The sequence below is a fragment of the Selaginella moellendorffii genome, unplaced genomic scaffold, assembly GCF_000143415.4.
Source record: "Selaginella moellendorffii unplaced genomic scaffold, v1.0 SELMOscaffold_70, whole genome shotgun sequence".
NCBI lineage: Eukaryota > Viridiplantae > Streptophyta > Lycopodiopsida > Selaginellales > Selaginellaceae > Selaginella > Selaginella moellendorffii.
In genome coordinates this window covers 233571-253854 of record NW_003314331.1, presented here as the reverse complement: position 1 = coordinate 253854, position 20284 = coordinate 233571, and the positions used below count along the sequence as shown (strand labels likewise).

At 48.1% G+C, this 20284-nt stretch overlaps 4 protein-coding genes and 1 long non-coding RNA gene across 10 annotated transcripts in view; 4 read left to right on the top strand and 1 right to left on the bottom strand.

Moving 5' to 3' along the window:
* Window positions 1-254: 254 nt before the first annotated feature.
* The window catches only part of LOC9640153 (5'-3' exonuclease), a 47895-nt gene continuing 27865 nt past the window's right edge, over window positions 255-20284 (top strand). Inside the window, exons 1-5 of the mRNA XM_002985866.2 lie at window positions 255-897; window positions 952-1116; window positions 1180-1414; window positions 1472-1682; window positions 1741-1858. Coding sequence (XP_002985912.2) covers window positions 646-897; window positions 952-1116; window positions 1180-1414; window positions 1472-1682; window positions 1741-1852 — 975 coding nt within the window. The 5' untranslated portion in view covers window positions 255-645 and the 3' untranslated portion in view covers window positions 1853-1858. The remainder of the gene's footprint in view (window positions 898-951; window positions 1117-1179; window positions 1415-1471; window positions 1683-1740; window positions 1859-20284) is intronic.
* LOC112340755 (pentatricopeptide repeat-containing protein At5g27110-like) lies at window positions 1857-5507 on the top strand. 5 transcript variants are annotated; one of them, XR_002990253.1, is made up of 6 exons: window positions 1857-2015; window positions 2066-4810; window positions 4870-4882; window positions 4948-4974; window positions 5076-5165; window positions 5227-5507. XR_002990253.1 is itself a non-coding variant. In XM_024659688.1 (2 exons), exon 2 carries the CDS (start codon window positions 2085-2087, stop codon window positions 4563-4565), a length of 2481 nt encoding a protein of 826 aa, XP_024515456.1. In that variant the 5' UTR covers window positions 1857-2015; window positions 2066-2084; the 3' UTR covers window positions 4566-4811. The 5 variants fall into 5 exon arrangements, 1 of the variants encoding a protein (XP_024515456.1); XR_002990252.1 differs by having other exon boundaries at window positions 4870-4974; window positions 5244-5507; XR_002990251.1 differs by having other exon boundaries at window positions 4870-4974.
* On the top strand, window positions 5702-6342 carry LOC9640160 (histidine kinase 5). The gene has a single exon (XM_024659715.1). It carries the CDS (start codon window positions 5857-5859, stop codon window positions 6340-6342), a length of 486 nt encoding a protein of 161 aa, XP_024515483.1. The 5' UTR covers window positions 5702-5856.
* LOC9640565 lies at window positions 11872-12467 on the bottom strand. The gene is made up of 3 exons (XR_002990263.1): window positions 12374-12467; window positions 12167-12294; window positions 11872-12096 (listed from the first exon to the last, which is right to left on the bottom strand). It is a non-coding gene; the product is annotated as an uncharacterized LOC9640565 (long non-coding RNA).
* LOC9640563 (histidine kinase 5) lies at window positions 15516-20029 on the top strand. Of its 2 annotated transcripts, none has more exons than XM_024659685.1 (14): window positions 15516-15619; window positions 15683-15772; window positions 15857-17245; window positions 17303-17356; window positions 17519-17746; window positions 17799-17904; window positions 17961-18167; window positions 18229-18362; window positions 18426-18475; window positions 18548-18780; window positions 18851-18954; window positions 19013-19513; window positions 19568-19669; window positions 19764-20029. In XM_024659685.1, exons 3-14 carry the CDS (start codon window positions 16292-16294, stop codon window positions 19944-19946), a joined length of 2856 nt encoding a protein of 951 aa, XP_024515453.1. In that variant the 5' UTR covers window positions 15516-15619; window positions 15683-15772; window positions 15857-16291; the 3' UTR covers window positions 19947-20029. The 2 variants fall into 2 exon arrangements, with proteins under 2 accessions (XP_024515453.1, XP_024515454.1); XM_024659686.1 differs by having other exon boundaries at window positions 15517-15619; window positions 17811-17904.

The following is a 20284-nucleotide window of genomic DNA, read 5'->3' as shown; positions in this document are numbered from 1 at the left end:
AAGCCTTTTAACTAAGCTTACCACGTCACTTTGTTAAAAAAGACACGTGTCGCGCCTATATAGGTTTGCCCCTCCACGTCCGCCATGCTGCCACCATGTCCGTGCGTCACGCCCTCTACTTCCACGGTACACGCCTCCCCAATGGCCATACCGCCGGCGGCTTCCTCCTCCTCGATTACCGCGATGCCGAGGTCGCCCACGGCGGGATTTACCTCGGGCCCGGCGCCCCCATCATCGAGGCCGAGTACCGCGCGCTCGTCGCCGGCCTCCACACCGCCTCCCGCCTCCGCGTCTCCATCCTCCACGTCTATGGCGACTCCCAGCTCGTTGTCAACCACGTCTCGGCGGAGTGGTACGCCCGGAGCCCTCTCACGCAGGCGCTGTGGCGCCAGGTCCGGGCGCTTAGCCGCGAGAGATTTAGCTCTTTCTCGATCGAGCGAGTGCCCAGTTATGAATATAATGGCGCCGCGGATGTGTCGCACGTAGCTGCGAGCTTGCGCTCGGATTTCTGCCGCACCAGTGGCACTCGTGTGTTTTGATTCGACTCTTGCTAGGAATGTAGCTGTCGATCGATCGAATCGATCGAGTTCTTCCGAGGAACACGATCACCATTTCGTTTGAAATATTTTTAGGACCTAGGGTACAATGCTAGTGAATCTTGTCCAATGCCATGGCGGCAGCGCCTTGGATCGCGCAGCGCGCTCCCGCTCGGAATCGCCAGTTCTTGGTGGCGCCCGGACGGATTCCATCGGATTTGCCAGGAAATCTGTGAGCAGGGTCTATGTCTTGGACGTCCATCCGCTGTGCTACCGCGGGAGCAAGCCGGATTCCAGCGAGTTTTTGTGGTGGATGAGAGCGTTTCTTCGCAGGATTGTGCTTGACGATCCAGTGATTGCTGTAAGTCTCGTTTTGTTGTTGCTGGATTGGATGAAATGCGAGTGTGTAGCGCAGGTTTTCGATGGCGAATTTGGGAATGACTATAGGAGAAAAATTCTTCCTTCTTACAAGGCTGGAAGGAGGAAATTCAAGCCTCTAGATCCGAGCTTCAAATGGACAAGAGGTTTAGAGGCGAGTTTCTCTCGTTTCCAATGCTTTCTTCGACAGTGTAACATACCTGTAAGTCCTCGATCTTTCATTCTTCCTTTTTCCATGAGCTAAAACGAAGTTCATTGCTGACAGGTTGTGAAAGTTGATAATGTTGAAGCGGACGACGTCATTGCGACACTAGCTCGGCAAGTTAACGACAGGAGTTTGAAAGCAGTCATTGCATCTCCAGATAAAGATTTCAAGCAGCTTGTTTCGGAAAACGTCGAGCTGCTGATTCCGTTCGCGGATCTACGAAGGTGGTCATTTTACACAGTCAAGGATTACGTTGAACAACACAAATGCGAGCCTGGGATTGAATTGGGACTTCGTAAGTATCCAGTTTCGTAAGTTTGGCTGATTATTCCAAAAAAAAATTCTTTCCAAGGATGCTTGCTAGGGGATGCTGCTGATGGTGTTCCCGGTGTGCCTGGGTTTGGACGGAAAACAGCTCTGAAACTTATGAGGAAGCACGGCTCGCTAGAAAATCTATTAAGTGCAGCGGCATTTCGGACGGTTGGGAAGCCCTACATACAAGATGCTCTCAAGGAGCATTCCGTGTTGCTTGAGAAAAACTTGGAAGTTTTGTCCTTACGCAGGTAACTGGCTATTCTTTTCTAGCATCCAGGTGATGTTCTTATTTCCTTTTTCTTGCAGAGATATTAACGTAGAGCTACCAGTTGAGTGGTGCTTGTCCAGGGACAAGTCAAACGATCTTGCTGCATTGCAGTGGCTGGAGAAAGAACTTGAAATGCTGCAGCGTGTCTAAACACAGGTATCTGGCTATTCGTTTCGTGATTTTTTAATTTTTCTTGCAAAGATATTGACGTAGAGCTGGTGCTTGTCGAGGGATAAGTCAAGCGATCTTGCTGCATTGAAGGAACTTGAAACGCTGCAGGTTGTTTAGCAGCGGTGAACTGATCAGGCTCGAGGTATGAAAATTTTGAGCTCGCTTTATCGTTTCTTACTACGGCCTTCGTAGAATCCATAATCTGTCCTTGATGGAAACGAAGGTTGGTCCACTTCTGCAGAAACCTCAGGGTCTTTCAGATGAGGATGCTCTTGCAGTGTACAGACGAATGCAACGTCAGGAATTGAAACCAGCCATTGGCATTGTTGTTGGCGCTCTCAAGGTATGTAGAAGCATGAGAGATCTACAACTAGGCAGGAGAATTCACAGGGATGTTTCCGAGACAGGTGACTTCTCAAACATTATCGTCGCCAACATCCTGCTTGATCTGTACGCGAAATGCGGAAGCATGATAGATGCCCGTGCAGCATTTAACAGCATGCCGCATCGCGATGTTGTCTCCTGGAATTCGATCATACAGGGATATGCACATAGTGGAAACGGTGACATGGCTCTACAGTTGTTTGCTCGTATGGAAGACGAAGGGTACAAACCGGATCGAGTATCAGTTCTTGGTGCTCTCAAGGCTTGTTCCAGCTTGATAGAGAAGGATTCCGGGCAGGCTTTGGATGGTCGACGGGTGGTATTCTTAGAGAGGAGCAGGGAGATTCACAGGAAAGCAGTAAAACTTGGCATAGACTCGGATCTCTTCGTCGCGAGCACGTTGATTGATCTTTACGCAAAATGTGGGAGCTTGACAGAGGCTCGTCGAGTTTTCGAAGGAATGAGCCATCGTAGTGTGGTGACATGGAACTGCATGATTCTCGGGTATGCCGGCAGCGGCGAGGGTGGTGAAGCTCTCGATATCTATGCTCGAATGCGTCGTGGAGACACTCCACCGGATGCTTTAACTTTCATCGCAGCACTGAAAGCTTGTTGCTGTCTCGCAGACGAGGAACTTGGGACAGTTGTTCATGGTGAAGAAGAAACGCAAGTCTTGAAGATTCAGAGCTTGGAAAAAGGAAGGGCCGTTCACTTGGAAGCTGGTGAGCACTCGTCAAACATCTTAGTGACCAACACACTCGTGGAGTTCTATGCCAAGTGTGGGAGCATGGTGGAGTCTCGCAGTTTGTTCGACAGTATTGAACGTCCAGACGTGGTTTCTTGGAACTGCCTCACTCTTGGTTATGCTCAGAACGGCAAAGGCGAGCAAGCTCTTGAGATATTCTTTAGCATGGATGAGAATGGTTGCGCTCCAGATCGTGTCACAGTTCTTGCTGCACTAAAGGCCTGCGTCACCTTGGCTGAGAAGGAACAGGGCCAGATTGTCGACGGAGGCGTCGTTAAGCTTCGGGCTTTGGAGAGAGGCAAGGCCGTGCATGCTCGAGCTCTCGCTTTTGTGGACGGAGAAGACCTCTCTGTTCATAATGCTCTCGTTGACATGTACGCCAAGTGTGGAAGCATGGTGGATGCTTGGCTGGTTTTCGAAGATATGGTGGTGCGAGATGTGATATCTTGGACGGGGATAATCCTGGGGTATGCTTGCGGCGGCCAGCACAAGCTCGTCTTACAATCGTTTGAAAGCATGCAAGAGGAAGGTGTTAAGGGAGATCATGTCACTGCTACTACTGCATTTAAGGCTGTTGCGACTCTAACGGAGAAAGAAGACGGCAAGCTTGTGAAGAAATGGTTGGAAAAAGGCAGAGCTCTCCACTTGCAAGTCGCAGGGATTTGCGAACTGGATGTCTACTTTGCTAGTGTCCTGGTGGATATGTATACGAAGTGTCGAAGCATGGAGGATGCTCGGGGAGTCTTCGACAGCATCAAAGGTCGGGACCTTGTTCTTTGGAACTCCATGATCTTGGGATACAGTCAGTGTGGAGAACCCGAGCGAGCTTTGGAGTTTTACACTCGGTTGCTGCAAGCGAAAAGCTTGGAACCGGACGGGGTGACTTACGTTGCTGTTCTCAAAGCCTGCGCCAGCCTTGCAGCACTGGACTTCGGGCAGCAGATTCACGTCCAAGCTTGCAGCGCTGGACTGGATACAGAGCCATCGGTGGGAAGCTCTCTCGTTAGCTTCTACGGGAGGTGTGGAAGCATGGCCGAAGCCGAGGAGGCGTTTGAGGCAATCACGGACAAGACGGTGGTGGCATGGAGTGCTCTCATGGCGGGATACAGCAGCCAGGGCGACAGCCTGCGGGTCTTTGAGCTCTTCGAGGCCATGAAGCGTGAACGAGTACGTCCAGACGGCGTCACCTTTGTCTCGGTGCTCACGGCATGCAGCCACGCCGGGCTGGTTGACAAGGGACGTGAGTTCTTCGAGGCCATGAGCAGCGAGTATGGAGTGGTTCCAAACGTCCAGCACTACACTTGCTTGGTGGATCTTCTGTGCCGGGCAAATCGGCTAGACGAAGCGCTCAAGACCGTGGAGGCGATGCCTTGCAAGGCGGACGCGGTGCTGTGGACGGCGCTGTTAAGTTCATGCCTCAAGTGGAGAGATGTGGAGCTTGGCAGGATGGCTTTCCAGTCGGTTCTCAAGCTCGACGATGGAACAGGCTCCGCGTACTCTCTCATGTCCAACATCTATGCGCGAGGTGAGTCGGATTTACAGCTCCAAGACAAAGCTTCATAGTCATGGGAAACAGTCATGGGAACGATTTAATGCTCCACTGACTGACGCTACTGTTGGAGAGAAACGACATGTGTTACTTCACTTCTATCTCAGGTTGCGTTGTTGTCTTTCTTTCTTATCAGTAACTAACGAAGATTTCCCTTCTTGAGCTTTCTCCGCTGTTAAGTCGGACACTTTCGGCTGCTGGCAATTCCTGAAACGTCGGTTCACGGTATTCGATAGGCGCTGGTATATCCCGCACAAAGGTGATCCTCTTCATTTTTTACGTTGTTGCTCCTTCACACAAGTCGTCCTCACCCTCCAGGAACAAAAACAAGGTGAGACCCCGTTTTGACCCGCATTTTAAAACCGTAACGATGGCAACATCTCCTTGAATGGATAGACACCAGCACAGCAGCAGCCATCCATGGTGAGCACTCTTCTTTTCTCTTTCACTTTTCGCGTTTTTTTCTCTTCTTATGCTGCATGCTTGCTCGCGATGAAAGCGTTTTGATCCTGCGATTTCTCCAGGTTTGCGGACATGGTAAAAAGCTCGCTCGCGGTGGTGTAGTAACTTTTGGGCGCAACAAGGACATCGATGTTGTTTGTGTTGGAAATGTGGTATGGTTTCTCTTTGCTTTTAGTTCTTAGGACTTTCAAATGGTTGTTTAACTTGGTATAGTTTTTTCGTTTCTTCAGAGGGCCTGGGAGATGTCTTCCATCCGTCCACAGTGCGATTCATGCACCAGCAGTGGCTCACACACCAAAAAAAAAAAGGAAAAGAACACCGTAGATGCCTCGAAAAAGGAAGGCATTCACCAATTTGGAAGGAGCTCGCTCGAGCTTGATCAAGCTTCCAAGCGTGAAGAATCGTTTCCTTCCATCCATCAGACTTTATAGTCTCTCCGTGATCCGTGATCCTAGGAACACTTCCTCTCAAAAGTAAAAATGCTTCTTTTGGGAGATTCTCCATGACACGATCGATGTGGGCTCCCGGCAGGAGCGCCGCCGCGCGGATCGATCCATGTGGGCAGTCGCCTCCGCGGCCCGGATTTAGTGGGTCGATCGCGGATTCGGGAATTCGCCACGAAAATCCAGGGTGGTCGTCTCCATCGTCGCGGTGAATGCCCAATGTGGGTGACGAGAGGAGTAAGATCAAAGAGGTAAGAAGAAGAATCGATCACACCATCTCTTCCCTGCGAGTAATTTGGCGTTGCTCGATCATCACATCCAACCAATCAAGCTGGAAGCTGGAATCGATCATCGCGTGCACTCCCAGGACGAGCTCGGGAGCCTAGAGAAGAGATCTTCGATGTGGCCACCCGACCTGAATTGGGAGAAGCGCTTGTCGCAGAAGCCGGACAACGTATCCCTGGCGGGCGAGGCGGGCATCGCCGATTCGAGCTACCTGTCGAGCTTGGTTGGCTCCACGAATGTGGGAGTCGGGCAGCTCTCCGGGCTGGCCAGGCAGTGGGAATCCAGTCACAGCAATGCAGTCCGGCTGCTCAAGGAGGAGGTGGAGTGGCTCTCGTCACAGCGCAGCGAGGCGGAGAGCAAGCGGCGCCGGATTCTCGGCGTCGCGGGACAATCGATCGGTGCTGCGTGGCTCCGGGACGCTCGAGGAGCAAGTCAAGCGGCAAGTGAGTGGAGTCAAGCTTGTGGTAGCAGATCGTCCTCAGCAATCCAAACCATTAGTTTTGTTTTCCTTGTCACTTTGATTCACAGCAAGCCATGTTGTCCCAAATCTTTGTTAAGTTCTTGTTTACAAATCTCTAGCTATCAATCTCTTCTGGCTTAGATCGGTTTTGCACCAATATCGCAGAGTCAACTGGAGAGTTCTTGCTTGGTGTTTTTCCGTTTTCCATCTCCGTTTCACTCTTTAAAGCACGTATCCTCCTCCCCAATGATATTCTGTTTTAATGCTTTTGAATCCACCAATACGATGGCGAGAATAAGTGTAACTTTCAAATGTTTTGTTCCATCTCAGTGGAACCTTGGGTTCTTCGTTTTAACTTTGAAGTGTTGCATGCAGAGCCACTCGCTCCGTAAATTTTTTCTGTCGATGAAAGACCAACAACTTCCAGAGAAACACTTTAAATAAACCGCAAATTTCCTGTTGTTCAAGGATCTTGTGCAAATATTCATTTTGAATGCCCACAGTATGGTGGTAAAAAATCCAATATAATACATATCTATGTATGCAAATTGAAGGAAAAAATAATTGCAATGCTTATAAATTTGAAAAAGTATATTATTTATCATTTATAATAAAATATATTATTTATATTACGAATAGAAATTGGAATAATGGTGTTATTTGTGATATGCCTACAAAGTGTAAGCATAGAAATATATCATGACTCTTAGTAAATTTTTCCTTCCATCTAAGGACAACACTGCTGACAAACATTGCCCCACACGCTTCCTGTCAAATAAGAGAACTTGAGTCAAGAAGAAATAACGCGACAACACTCCTTCCCCTCCACCACCTCTTCAAAACTAGATACATGCAAGTGCGAGGGATCGATTGAAAGGAAAAATTAAAAAGAAAAGTTGATCGGTACCTGTTTGAGCCAGCATTCCTGGTGTTTGTGGCTCGTAAATATCAGGCGAGTGGCAGCCGTTCTCGGCAGCACAAAACACCCAAATTTTGCCATTCACCTCGCCCAGCTTAGTGGCTTTGGCCTGGTTGAAGCACGCTTGACAGCAATCGGCAGCGCTCTCTGTGTTATGAGTCAGTCCCCACCAGACAGCAACACCATCGTAATTTGTACGTGCCTCGGCTTCCAGGGATGATCACGTCCTCTACAAGAAAACCGAGGATTAAACCAGTACTGAACACTCCAAAGCCTGATACTCGGTATTAGCTGGGATTGCGTTTTCGGACGTCGGGTCAGCCGCCATGAACACACGATCAGATTTCCAGCACCATCTGTCCAATACTTCCACACCTGTGAGCAGTCCAAACGTAAGATGAGAGTGTAGGACGTTAAACAGGGGAGCTGAAATGAAGCTTTTATCTGCCCTAGGAGAGCCAATCACTCCCTGGAATGCAACTATGGTAAAATGCCTTTGCCTAGGACATAAGGCAATCAAGTTGATCAACTAAAAAGTATATTCAAACTTCTCGCTTCTACTAGGCAATTTCTAGTCTCCAATATGTCAACAACACCAGGTGCATCCTCGCAAAATACCAACAAGCCCACACTCACTTCACGTCAAACTGGGCCGAAGACAAATGCAGGTCATGACCAGAGATGCCTGTTTCTACCCACTGTGCAAGACAGAAAGAAAGACCCTTTCACATCCCATATACGTGCAGCTACAGCTCTTCTTCCCCACAATGGAATTCTATTGTCACGACCTCCCACATTCATGTGGCCACAGCAACAACAACTGCTCTCTATCTACATGCCATGGAAGACTGGAGGGCACTTATCGAAGCAACATCATGCCTTCACTTCCCAGACAGAAACATTTAGCAAGTGCCTGAAAGGCAACTTCTCTCTTTCCTCCCCTTTTTATCCAAAATCCCATGCTCTCGCTAACACTATAAACACAATTCAGTGTGAAGGGTGTGCACTCCCTTGCTTCATAAATCTCGCATCAAGATTAGGACAATATAATTTCTTTTAGTGAATAGTTGTGTGCATTAAATTGCTACAGTACGTGCTTAATTAAACTACATAAACTACTCATCTCCTCAGTAAATTTATCTTTACTCACTTCATATATACCATGTGGATATTGAAATCTATACACCAGCCCAATTCACTTCTAAAAGTAACAGTATGATTTCTTAATCAATTATTGCTGAGTGTTTCTTAAGCCAGTCCATCCCAAGATGTATCCTCTCTGAATAATCTACTATACCAAGAAAAGTTCTACTTTCTAAAAAACCTCCCAAGTTATAATATAAATTCTCAACTCCATAACCATCTTTTAGTTGAACTTTTGCAGTTAACCTGTTCCCATAATACTTCTGATTCTGAACTGCTTTAATTCCAATTTTTTTAAGAAGATCAAGTGATATGGCTGATATATCACAACTATTATCTAATTCAATTCTGATTTGATGATCACCCTTATAGTTGATTAAATTGTAATTACCCATGAGGCAATATATAATACCATTTACCTCAAACATTAGACACTGCAATCTAATTCTAAGCAGTGTTAATGTATCCAAGGTGAACCCAAAATTATGTCGTGATCAAAAATCACTGGTAAGACAGTCAGAGTTGTTTTAAATTCACAATCTTCCACCATGAACTTGAAATCTTTAACCTGTGAATTATTATTCACAGTAATATTAAATTCGTCGACTAATCATTGTGAAATAGCATCACAGTTAAAACCAGAATCCCAAAGAACATTCATTTTCTTCTCCAACCCTTGATCCCTTCCAAAAGCTTCTGCCATCAAACCCTGTATCTACTAGCACAAACACTAGGAATGCTGGTACCAACTTTTCTTTTTTCCTTTCAATCGGTCACTCAAAATCTTGACAGGCTGATCAACCAAAGCTAAAGTTCAGGGGCCACTACCACGAAGAGTACAGGCAAACTCATCAAAACGCCCCGGTCATAATTCTCTGGGTCTCTGGAGTTATTCGCAAATGAACTCCAGGTTCTTTTTTTTGCTTTTCTATACGACAGATTATGGTAATTCTTTGCTAGTCATTCCAATTGAAAGATCATGACTGTCAAACTGAGTTGCAACGAGACGCTTATAGCTGCTCACGGTGTTGTTCCCGTCTGCTTAACCAAAATGCTGTTCTTCTTTTCATATATTCCATCTCCAAGACAAAGAACGAGAGGAGCTTGGAGGAAGCAGGTGTGGCGAGAAGTTTAGGACAGTTCCTTGCAATCCTCGCCACGAGTTTTGGCCAATGCCATCGACGAGCTTCTGGGTAAACTTCGATTGAAATCGCTCGACTGCTTGGCAACGCCCGGACAAGATGGCAATGAAGAACCTGCAAGGGCTGGAAATCGACAACGCTTTCAAATTTCAAAAATTTGAATAATCGCCAAGAACAACTCTCACTTTGACACGCTACGTCAGGGCTACGTACAGTTCCTCTCACAAGAGGTCGACCGGAAGCCGGTATCATACGGTTTGTACGCTCGAATGTGGGCACGCCACGTGTCAAATGTGAGGTGATCCAGAAGAAGCGGGCCGAGAAGACGGAGGTGAGGGAGGCTGCGCGCCAGGCGGCGCTCAAGGAGATCAAGGAGAGGATCAAGAAGACCAAGGACGAGAAGAAGGCGAAGAAGGCCGAGGTGCTCTCCAAGGCCACCAAGGTGAAAGCCCCCATCCAGCGGGGGCCTGTTTCCAAGGGGCCCAAGCTTGGCGGCGGTGGCGGCAAGCGCTGATCTATGGATCGAGTGAGAGATTGCGAGCCTGGGATTTGTTCTCGCCGTGGTTTTGCTTGCTTGTTTGTGTTGTGGTAGATGTAGGTGGGAAGTCGAGACGCGAGATTTTGCGAGATGAGGAGATGGGAATGGTGGTTCCGCTTCATCAGAGCGTGGTAAATCTTCTTTCTTCATGGAAGTTTTTGCTTTAAATATCCGGGTGACGAGGGTGTCAAAGCGAGCATCTCAAAAGTGATTCATCCAGGCCATCCAGCGCTAAGTGGATCCCAAAGCAGCAATCAATCGTTTCTCTTTTGTCGCCTCTATCTTCTCTTGCAACGTCAGCATTGCGAACAACAAGCATCTGGATCAGTTCTTCAGTCATACAGCTAGAAGACATCAAAGGGAAACGATAAAAAGGCGCTCGGATGAGGTAATGCACTTAACTCAGCACACAGTATCCCCGATGTCGGTGTGGCAGCCGGATAATTCTAGCTCGGTACTGACTGACAGAGTGATCGATTCATAACTTGATCGCTTGGGAGCGAGGAGAGCTTCTAGCTGAGAAGAAAAAAAAGATGTTGAGGCCAAAAATCTTCAAACCAATGTCATGCCTTCACTTCCCAGGGCAAGTGCAACTTCCCTCTTTCCTCCCCCGCTTGAAAGTTCCCTTCTCTCACCACAAAACACAATTATTTCTATCTATGCAAATAAGAATTCTAGTGTGAGGTGGTGCACTCATAATATAGATTTATTTTAGTGAATAATTTTGTGAATTAAATTGCTACAATAAGTGCTTAATTAAACTAAGCACCAACATAAACTACTCATCTCCTCTGTAAATTTATCTTTACTCACTTCATATATACCATGTGGATATTGAAATCTATACCACCAGCCCAATTCACTTCTAAAAGTAACAGTATGATTTCTATAATCAATTACTGCTGAGTGTTTCTTAAGCCAGTCCATCCCAAGATATATGCTCTCTGAATAATCTACTATACCAAGAAAAGTTCTACTTTCTGAAAAACCTCCCAAGTTATAAAATAAATTCTCAGCTCCATAACCATATTTTAGTTGAACTTTTGCAGTTAACCTTTTCCCAAAATACTTCTGATTCTGAACTGCTTTAATTCCAAGTTTCTTAAGAAGATCAAGTGATATAGCTGATATATCACAACCATTATCTAATTCAATTCTGATTTGATGATCATTGATTCTCCCCTTATACTCCACGTCGTAAAAAGGAGGACATATATGCTGATTTATTCTTTTGTATTTTCTAGACTTGAATAAATTGTAATTACCCCTGAGGCAATATATAATACCATTTACCTCAAAAGTTAGATTATTTATATTGCCACTGCAATCCAATTTTAAGCAATGTTGATGCATCCAAGGTGAACCTAAAATTATGTCGTGATCAAGAATCACTGGTAGGACAGTCAGAGTTGTTTTCAATTCACAATCTTCCACCATGAACTTGAAATCTTTAACCCGTGAATTAATATCCACAGTAATATTAAATTCGTTGACTAGTCTTTCTGAAATAAAATCACACTCACTACCAGAATCCCAAAGAACATTGATTTTCTTCTCCAACCCTTGATCCCCATATAACCTTCCAAAAGCTTCTGCCATCAAACCCTAAATTTACAAAATCCTGGAGGGGGAATTTATACCTTTTTTTGGTAGATCCCTTTGACCAAAAGGATCACAACCATACCTTTTGAGGACGTGTCATAAAAAATAACGCGAGATCGTCTTAGCAGCCACGGGCAGCAGCGGATACTTGGCATCCTTGCCGTTTTTCAAGAGAACCAGACGATCGCATTGGCTCCGTCCTGTGGGTGGGTCTTTGTGTACGACCACGACGATCACAAAGTCACCTTTCACCGACGAGGAGCCATTGATTCCCGAGATTGCTGCCAGCAACGAGGGCCTTCGAGGCTGTTTTGCTCAGTGATCTCTGTGAGCCTAGCAGGAAAGCTTACGTATAAAAATCCGAAAGTTTGAGCTTCGAGGGCCGCTTACGCCGATCAAACCTGCCGAGAACATCACAAAGCGAAGTCTCCGCACCGTGTCATCAATCCTGTCCATGGAGATGAAACCTTCCTTCACCAGAGACGTCAGAGTGCCGATGAACTTGGTGTACTCGTACGGGGCACCATGATGAAGCAAGAAGTCATTATCTTCTGGAGAAACGAGTAGAAAAAAGAGAGCTCCGGTTGGTAAACTGGGAGAGAAGAAGCACGCATTTCTCACCATGTCAATTCCACTGAGACGAGAACTGTGTAAGTATGTGCCGGGTTTTGTGATCCTGTCAATGCCTTGCCAATCAGGGATCACGAATTCCTGTTGGCACAGTTCATAGTGCTTGGAGCAAGCCGCAGCTAGGAAAACCAAAAGAAAAAGTTGTAAGAACTCTTGGTCATTCTCCGACGCATAGAACTCCTTTGGCAGGGGCCTCACCTTGAAGCCCCGAGATAATCGTCGTCATAGCCTTGACGAGCTGCGGCTTCTCGCTGTAGCATCTCCTGAAGCATCGGCCCCATCTTGGATCCTGGCAAACCTGGAAAACAAAGACTTGGGATCAGAAAAGAAAAAAAGCAAATCGCTTGGCTAGAAAACAAACACTAAGTTCATCTCGATAAACAAGGAAAATCCGTAAGAGAAGAGATATCGAGTAGGCTTGCTCTTGCTTACCCGGCCGATCCAAGGCTTGATAGACATTGTGAACAGCGTCGATGCCATGGTGACGCAAAACTGCTCTCCAGATTGTTGGCGACAGTCAAAGCTTGCAGCATTCTCGCGAAAACGCTGTGGAAGCTCCGGCTCGCTAGAGTCTCTGCGCCAGGAATTGCTTGGTGGATGAGCAGCTCTCCTCAGCGCCGCGAGATCCCACAACCCTAATCCCAATCTCCATCGCCCCTTTTACGCTGCCGAGCTCCCGCCACGTGGCGCGCGGGAAGAATTTCGTTTTAAAGTGCCTTCGTTCACTTTAGGAGTTTATTGTGTTTGTGAGAGCCCGAGCAAGCGAGCGAGCGAGCGAGCGATCGATCGAGGGAGATATGGCGAATCCAAGTGACAAGAAGGGGAAGAGGAGGACGCCCGCGAAGAATCCACGCGAAATTTCGGTTGTGCAAGAGCGACGCAACGCATTGCTCCAGATGGAGTGGGAGGCGGCTGCAGCAGGTTGATCCTCTTCTGGTTCTTGCTTGATCATCCACATTTCTTGTGCAATCCAGCACGCAAGCACGGAGAACCAGACCAGGGCGAAGACGATTTCCAGAACAAGCGAGATCGGGTCGCGGCCGAGCACCAGCAGGCCGACAGCGAGCTGGCCGGAGACAATGGCGAGCGTGACGAGCCCCAGGGAGGCCGCAATGAATCGCACGACCGATGTGGCCTGGTCGATGCGCTGCTCATGATTGTCCTCGTCGCGCTCGTCGCGCTCGTCGCGCTCGTCGCGCTTGTCGTGCTCGTCGTTGTCTCTCGATTCATCCTCGATTGAGAGACATCGATGTGATTCTCTGCGATCTCCATTTCTTTCCAGAAAATATTTCCCGCTTTGAGAAGAGGGTCTAGGGTTTAATTTAGGGTTCCTCGAGGTCTCGCGAGAAATGCGCACAATGCGGTGCCATTCCCCAGCTCTGATAGTTCTCTACAAGCCACGATCCAGGTACTATTGTCTATGCTTTATAATGAATGATCTATCGTGTTTTCTTTTCAGGGTGGAAGTAAAGTCGAGAGGAGGCTAGTCTCCATGATGAGTTTGGCTCTTCATTTTCGAATACAAAGAGCCTCCAAGATTGGTATTCACTATTCGCTTTTGCTATGAACCCTGCAGTGATCTCGCTAACAATGTACGTTCATCGTCTCGGTGCTTCACGGTGCGTTCACCTTTGTCTCGCTGCTCACGGCATGCAGCCACGCCGGGCTGGTTGACAAGGGACGCGAGTTCTTCGAGGCCATGAGCAGCGAGTATGGAGTGGCTCCAAACGTCCAGCACTACACTTGCTTGGTGGATCTTCTGTGCCGGGCAAATCGGCTAGACGAAGCGCTCAAGACCGTGGAGGCGATGCCTTGCAAGGCGGACACGGTGCTGTGGACGGCGCTGTTAAGTTCATGCCTCAAGTGGAGAGATGTGGAGCTTGGCAGGATGGCTTTCCAGTCGGTTCTCAAGCTCGACGATGGAACAGGCTCCGCGTACTCTCTCATGTCCAACATCTATGCGCGAGGTGAGTCGGATTTACAGCTCCAAGACAAAGCTCCATAGTCATGGGAAACAGTCATGGGAACGATTGAATGCTCGACTGACTGACGCTACTGTTTTAGAGAAACGACTTGTTTTACTTTCACTTCCATCTCAGGTTGCGTTGTTGTCTTTCTTTCTTATCAGTAACTAACAAAGATTTCCCTTCTGGCAGGCTGAGCTTTCTCCGCTGTTAAGTCGGACACTTTCGGCTGCTGCCAATTCCTGAAACGTCGGGTCACGGTATTCGATAGGCGCTGGTATATCCCGCACAAAGGTGATCCTCTTCATTTTTTACGTTGTTGCTCCTTCACACAAGTCGTCCTCACCCTCCAGGAACAAAAACAAGGTGAGACCCCGTTTTGACCCGCATTTTAAAACCGTAACGATGGCAACATCTCCTTGAATGGATAGACACCAGCACAGCAGCAGCCATCCATGGTGAGCACTCTTCTTTTCTCTTTCACTTTTCGCGTTTTTTTCTCTTCTTATGCTGCTGGCCCGTGCATGCTTGCTCGACTACCTTGCACTAACGCTAGGCTTTTTTGCTTTTGTAGAGGCGGGGAGCTTGCGGTGCCTCCCAACCACCAGCGTTTCGAGGTTAGTTTTTGTGTCGAGAACGTGGGCTCGTAAGCTCTCGCGTTTGTTTAGTTCTCGCAGCCAGCGTAGTTTTTACAGTCTTCCTGGATGCTCCAGGACAAAACTAAGCTTTTCTGGGTCCATGCAGAGCAGCGTTTCTGTCTCGTTATAGTCTTTTTATTCTCCTCCTCGTGATTACATCCATCATTGTTTTTGAGCTCCACTTGCCACCCGCTTATGAGTTCCACTAAGATCACCATCTAAACTTCCTTTGTTTTTCTTCTTTTAACAGGCAGGCATGGGAACTCGAGAGAAACGAACAGAACACAAGCGAAGAACAAGGCTAAAACAAGGTGAGGTATGTAATCGTTGCCTAATCCTACAGCAAAGCATGGAAGTTTCTGGTCCCATTGGCACCCCATGTTCATCATTTTCTCGCTCAACATGCCTTTGTCAATGAGCGTGACCTTCCAACCAGCACTAGCCTTGTTTAATCGTAAACAAGCTGCTCCAGCCAGCAAAAGTGCCAAGAGCGAAGAGCCTTAAGTTGTGACCATGGATTTGTCACTCGTGTTGGTAGAGCCAGGAACGCTCGTGAGCAAAGTGTTTTTTTCTTCTGTCTTGCTTGGCTTGCATACTTTTTGTGTGTCGAATGAGCTTCCCTTATCCTTGCGAGTGTTTTCTCGAAGCGGCTGTCAAAAAGCTTTGAAGAGCCGATCCGATCTCTCCAAGCATGTGTTGTGACTTGGCTCGTAGAAACTTTGTTTAATCCATGAATTTGCATCTTACACGGCAGGAAGGAGAGCGCTTGAACGTGGATGATGGTGTGCCTTGGATCAACGTAGCTAGTGGAAGCAAGCAAGTTTAAAAAATGGAAGAACGAGGTAAAAACACTGACAGCGAATGAATGAGACGATGAAAGCGTTTTGATCCTGCGATTTCTCCAGGTTTGCGGACATGGTGAAAAGCTCGCTCTCGGTGGTGTAGTAACTTTTGGGCGCAACAAGGACATCGATGTTGTTTGTGTTGGAAATGTGGTATGGTTTCTCTTTGCTTTTAGTTCTTAGGACTTTCCCCTTCAAATGGTTGTTTAACTTGGTATAGTTTTTTAGTTTCTTCAGAGGGCCCGGGAGATGTCTTCCATCCGTCCACAGTGCGATTCATGCACCAGCAGTGGGCATCAACACACTCACACACCAAAAAAAAAGAGGGAAAAGAACACCGTAGATGCCTCGAAAAAGGAAGGCATTCACCAATTTGGAAGGAGCTCGCTCGAGCGATCAAGCTTCCAAGCGTGAAGAATCTTTTCCTTCCATCCATCAGACTTTATAGTCTCTCCGTGATCCGTGATCCTAGGAACACTTCCTCTCAAAAGTAAAAATGCTTCTTTTGGGAGATTCTCCATGACACGATCGATGTGGGCTCCCGGCAGGAGCGCCGCCGCGCGGATCGATCCATGTGGGCAGTCGCCTCCGCGCCCCGGATTTAGTGGGTCGATCGCGGATTCGGGAATTCGCCACGAAAATCCAGGGTGGTCGTCTCCATCGTCGCGGTGAATGCCCAATGTGGGTGACGAGAGGAGTAAGATCAAAGAGGTAAGAAGAAGAATCGATCACACCATCTCTTCCCTGCGGGGAATTTGGCTCTGCGCGATCATCACAATCAAGCTGGAAGCTGGAATCGATCATCGCGTGCACTCCCAGGACGAGCTCGGGAGCCTAGAGAAGAGATCTTCGATGTGGCCACCCGACCTGAATTGGGAGAAGCGCTTGTCGCAGAAGCCGGACAACGTATCCCTGGCGGGCGAGGCGGGCATCGCCGATTCGAGCTACCTGTCGAGCTTGGTTGGCTCCACGAATGTGGGAGTCGGGCAGCTCTCCGGGCTGGCCAGGCAGTGGGAATCCAGTCACAGCAATGCAGTCCAGCTGCTCAAGGAGGAGATGGAGTCGCTCTCGTCACAGCGCAGCGAGGCGGAGAGCAAGCGGCGCCGGATTCTCGACGAGGAATCCTTCTACGCGGCGGCGTCGCGGGACAATCGATCGGTGCTGCGCGGCTCCGGGACGCTCGAGGAGCAAGTCAAGCGGCAAGTGAGTGGAGTTCCTCCGCTGGTTGGAGTCCTTCCTCCTCCATCGCTGGATGATAGCAAAGTTGGCACTGTAGAGAAAGAGTGGAGAGCTCCTCCTCCTCCTCCTCCAGGAACTTTGGAGGGCGATGGCCGCGGCAATGCTGCTGCTTGCTCTTGCGAGAGGAGAGGGAGCTTTGGATTGGAAGAGGGAGGAGAAGGCTATGGCGACCAGGTGGAGCATTGGAAGTCCAAGGCTTGGAAGTTTAACCAGCTCCTGGGCGAGAGCTTGCAGCGGGAGGAGATTCTCATCAAGAAACTCGAGGAGAAATCCAAGCGCCTGGAAGCAGTGAAGCCGATGGTGACCGAGCTGCAAAACCAGCTCGAGCGAGTGGACAACTTCCTCCACTTTGTGCTCCGGAATGCTCCCATTTTCTTGAGCCACCAGGTAAAGATTTCTTGCTCGCTTGCTTCTCCTCGCTGCGATCTAAACTCTCATTGCCAGGACAAGGATCTCAAATATAGATTTATGTACAATAATCATCCGGCCTGGCAATCGGTACGTAGCGATCTTCCTCAAAGTTTTCCATTTGTTTTAGAACTGCTAGCTAGCGTGGGCTTTCTAGAGCTCTATAGTTCTAGAATTCGCGAGTTCTATAGTTCTCTAAAGTTCTAGCTCTAGAGCTTGTGTTCTACAGGATTTACGAGTTTTGCTTTCCAGGAGGTGATTGGAAAGACGGACCTGGAGCTTCTCCCGGGTCCGGGAGGAACCATGACACACAACTTCAAGAAGGAAGTTCTTCGCCGGGGGTGCCCGGCAAAGCGAGAGTTCGTCTACGACACGGTGGAGTTTGGATACAAGGTGTTTCTCATCTGTGCCGAGCCGGTGTTCAGCAAAGGTGGCCAGACGATTGGTGTCAACATCGTCTCCATGGACGTCACTGAAGAGGTACTTTCGAGACTGTGAAATCTTCGTTTTCCAGCTTTGACAAGGAAAAAAGAAAATTCTCAAGGCTGCAAACCGGGAGAAGCTCATACGCTTGAGGGAGGAAGAAGCCGTGCAAAAGGCGATGGAAACGCAGCTTCACAAGACAATGCGCATCACAGGCAAGCTTTTGGTGCTAAATCTTTGAGTGCTGTTCTTATACTTTGGTTTTTTCCAGAGGAAACGATGAAGGCAAAGCAGCTGCTTGCTACAATGTCGCATGAGATACGCTCGCCGCTGAGTGGAGTGGTGAGCATGGCCGAGATTTTGGCCGCCACCAATCTTGATCCCGAGCAGCAAAATCTCGTCGATATCATGGTTTCATCCGGAGACCTGGTGATGCAACTTATAAATGACATTCTCGATCTCTCCAAGGTGGAATCAGGTGAAACCAGCTTGAGCTTTTGATGGTGTTTTAATCGTGGCTTCTCTTTTCTGCTACTCAGGAGCTATGAAGCTCGAGGCTACAAAGTTTCGTCCTCGAGAGGTCCTCAAGAACGTCCTCCAAATCGCCGCAGCGTCGATGCAAAAGCGAGACTTGAATTTGGAAGGCTTTGTCTCGGCCGAAGTCCCGTTTGAGGTGACAAAGCTTTTTAAGATCTTCACGGTTGAGAGTAACTTGGTTTCTCTCCTTTTCTTATAGGTGATTGCCGATGTGTTGAGAGTCCGCCAGATCTTGACAAACTTGGTGAGGTAAAAACTCGATTCTTTCTGTCGTGCAAGGCTTTTCTCGAGCTTTATACCTTTTTCTTCTTCTTTTCCCAGCAATGCCATCAAGTTTACTCGTCAAGGAAGTGTCCGGGTGGAGATAGAAATCAGCAACAAAAAACTTCCTCACAAGCAAAATGGAAGCATTGTCGATTCAAACGAATTACAAACTCCTTGCTCTTCTTCTATCACTTCTCCTGCGACTACCACTCCCACCGTTCCACAGTGGGTAAACAACGACACGGTGTGGCTCGAGTGTCGAATTGTGGACACGGGCATTGGTATTCCAGGTCTGCCACACAAATGTTTATACACAGTTTGATGGATAGTTCTAACCTTTTCTTTGATTTCGTTTCGCAGACACGGCTCTCCCGTTTCTATTCACGAAATATATGCAAGTGAGTGAAACACACGCAAGGAAGTATGGTGGCACTGGTCTCGGCCTCGCGATTTGCAAGCAACTGGTACGTGATTCATGCTATGGAACCTTCGACGATAACTATGATTCTTCGTTTCTTCAAGGTGGAACTCATGGGTGGAAAGCTCAAAGTTAACAGTGAAGAGAACAAAGGCTCCACGTTTATGTTTACGCTGCCCTGCAAGCTTTGCGGATCAAACGGTACCAATCAAGCTAGCAGCCACTTTAGTTTTAGCACGGCAGCGATGGCGGCGAGAAGAAAATCATCGGGAACACGGGGCTCGAGCGTGAACAAGAGAATTAGCGGCAACAATGGCGAGAGTGTCTCGTCCAGGAAGAGCTCGAGCTCTCCTCCTCATCGAAACGGTGAAGCTAGCGGTAAAGCCACGACGAAGATCGATGCTCCTGCTCCCGCTACCAGCACCGCCACCACCATTGGCGGCAATGCGGCTAAGTTGAAAGTTTTGCTCGCCGAGGACAACAAAGTGAACATCATGGTTGCCCAGTCGATGCTGCGAAGAATGGGGCTCGAAGCAACAGTTGTGAACGATGGAGCCGAGGCTGTGGAAGCGATCAAGAGAGATTACTTCGATTTGATTCTAATGGTATTGCCAGCTTTCTTTCCTTGACCGTTCTTGGCGATAAGTTCTTTTTATCAGGACGTCATCATGCCCGTGATGGATGGATTGGAGGCAACTCGTTTGATCCGCGATACGCAGGGAAATCGGGATGGTCAAGGCAAGAGGAGCACGATCATAGCTGTAAGTGATCACATCTGTTCTTCATTCTCAATTGTTAGAGACAAGCTCTTCTCTGATCAATCGATCGCTGCCTTCTCTGTTTTGGCTGGAATAGATGACCGCGAATGCGCTTCCAGAGAACGTCGCGGAATGCTACACTCACGGCATGGACTCATTCATCGCCAAGCCAGTGACTTTCAGCAAATTGCAGCAAGCAATACAGCAATTCTTTCCCCCCTCTCTGCCATCTCCATCGCCCTCCTCCTCCTCATCCTCTCCATCGCCCAAGCCACGGTGAGAGACCGGAAAGAAGCTCTCCTCAAACTTGTACCATAGAAACAGCGCCAATTTGCCAATTTTGAAAGGCGGCATATTCTCAGATCCACCCCAGCTGGAGGTCGCGGGTTCGATGCTTGCATGGGACGCGGTTCGCACGATCCAAAGAAATCTCCAGTTGAATTTCCAGGAAGAAGTTTTTTTTCCCACCGTCCACTTACCATTTGCGTCGGGCCAATCCGGCGCGACACGTCACCACGTCACGCCAGCTTATATACCATCGCCTCCATTTTTTTGCCCTTCCCACGGTTTAAAGAGAGAGAGAGAGAGAGAGGAGGACATATTTTCCAAGAAGACGAA

Coding starts and splice junctions, on each gene's coding strand:
- LOC112340755 (XM_024659688.1), top strand. CDS start 2,085: ATGGAAACGAAGGTTGGTCCACTTCTGCAGAAACCTCAGGGTCTTTCA.
- LOC9640160 (XM_024659715.1), top strand. CDS start 5,857: ATGTGGCCACCCGACCTGAATTGGGAGAAGCGCTTGTCGCAGAAGCCG.
- LOC9640563 (XM_024659685.1), top strand. CDS start 16,292: ATGCCCAATGTGGGTGACGAGAGGAGTAAGATCAAAGAGGTAAGAAGA. Junction 17,747..17,798: donor CCATGGACGTCACTGAAGAG/GTACTTTCGAGA, acceptor CAAGGAAAAAAG/AAAATTCTCAAGGCTGCAAA. Junction 18,168..18,228: donor TCTCTCCAAGGTGGAATCAG/GTGAAACCAGCT, acceptor TCTGCTACTCAG/GAGCTATGAAGCTCGAGGCT.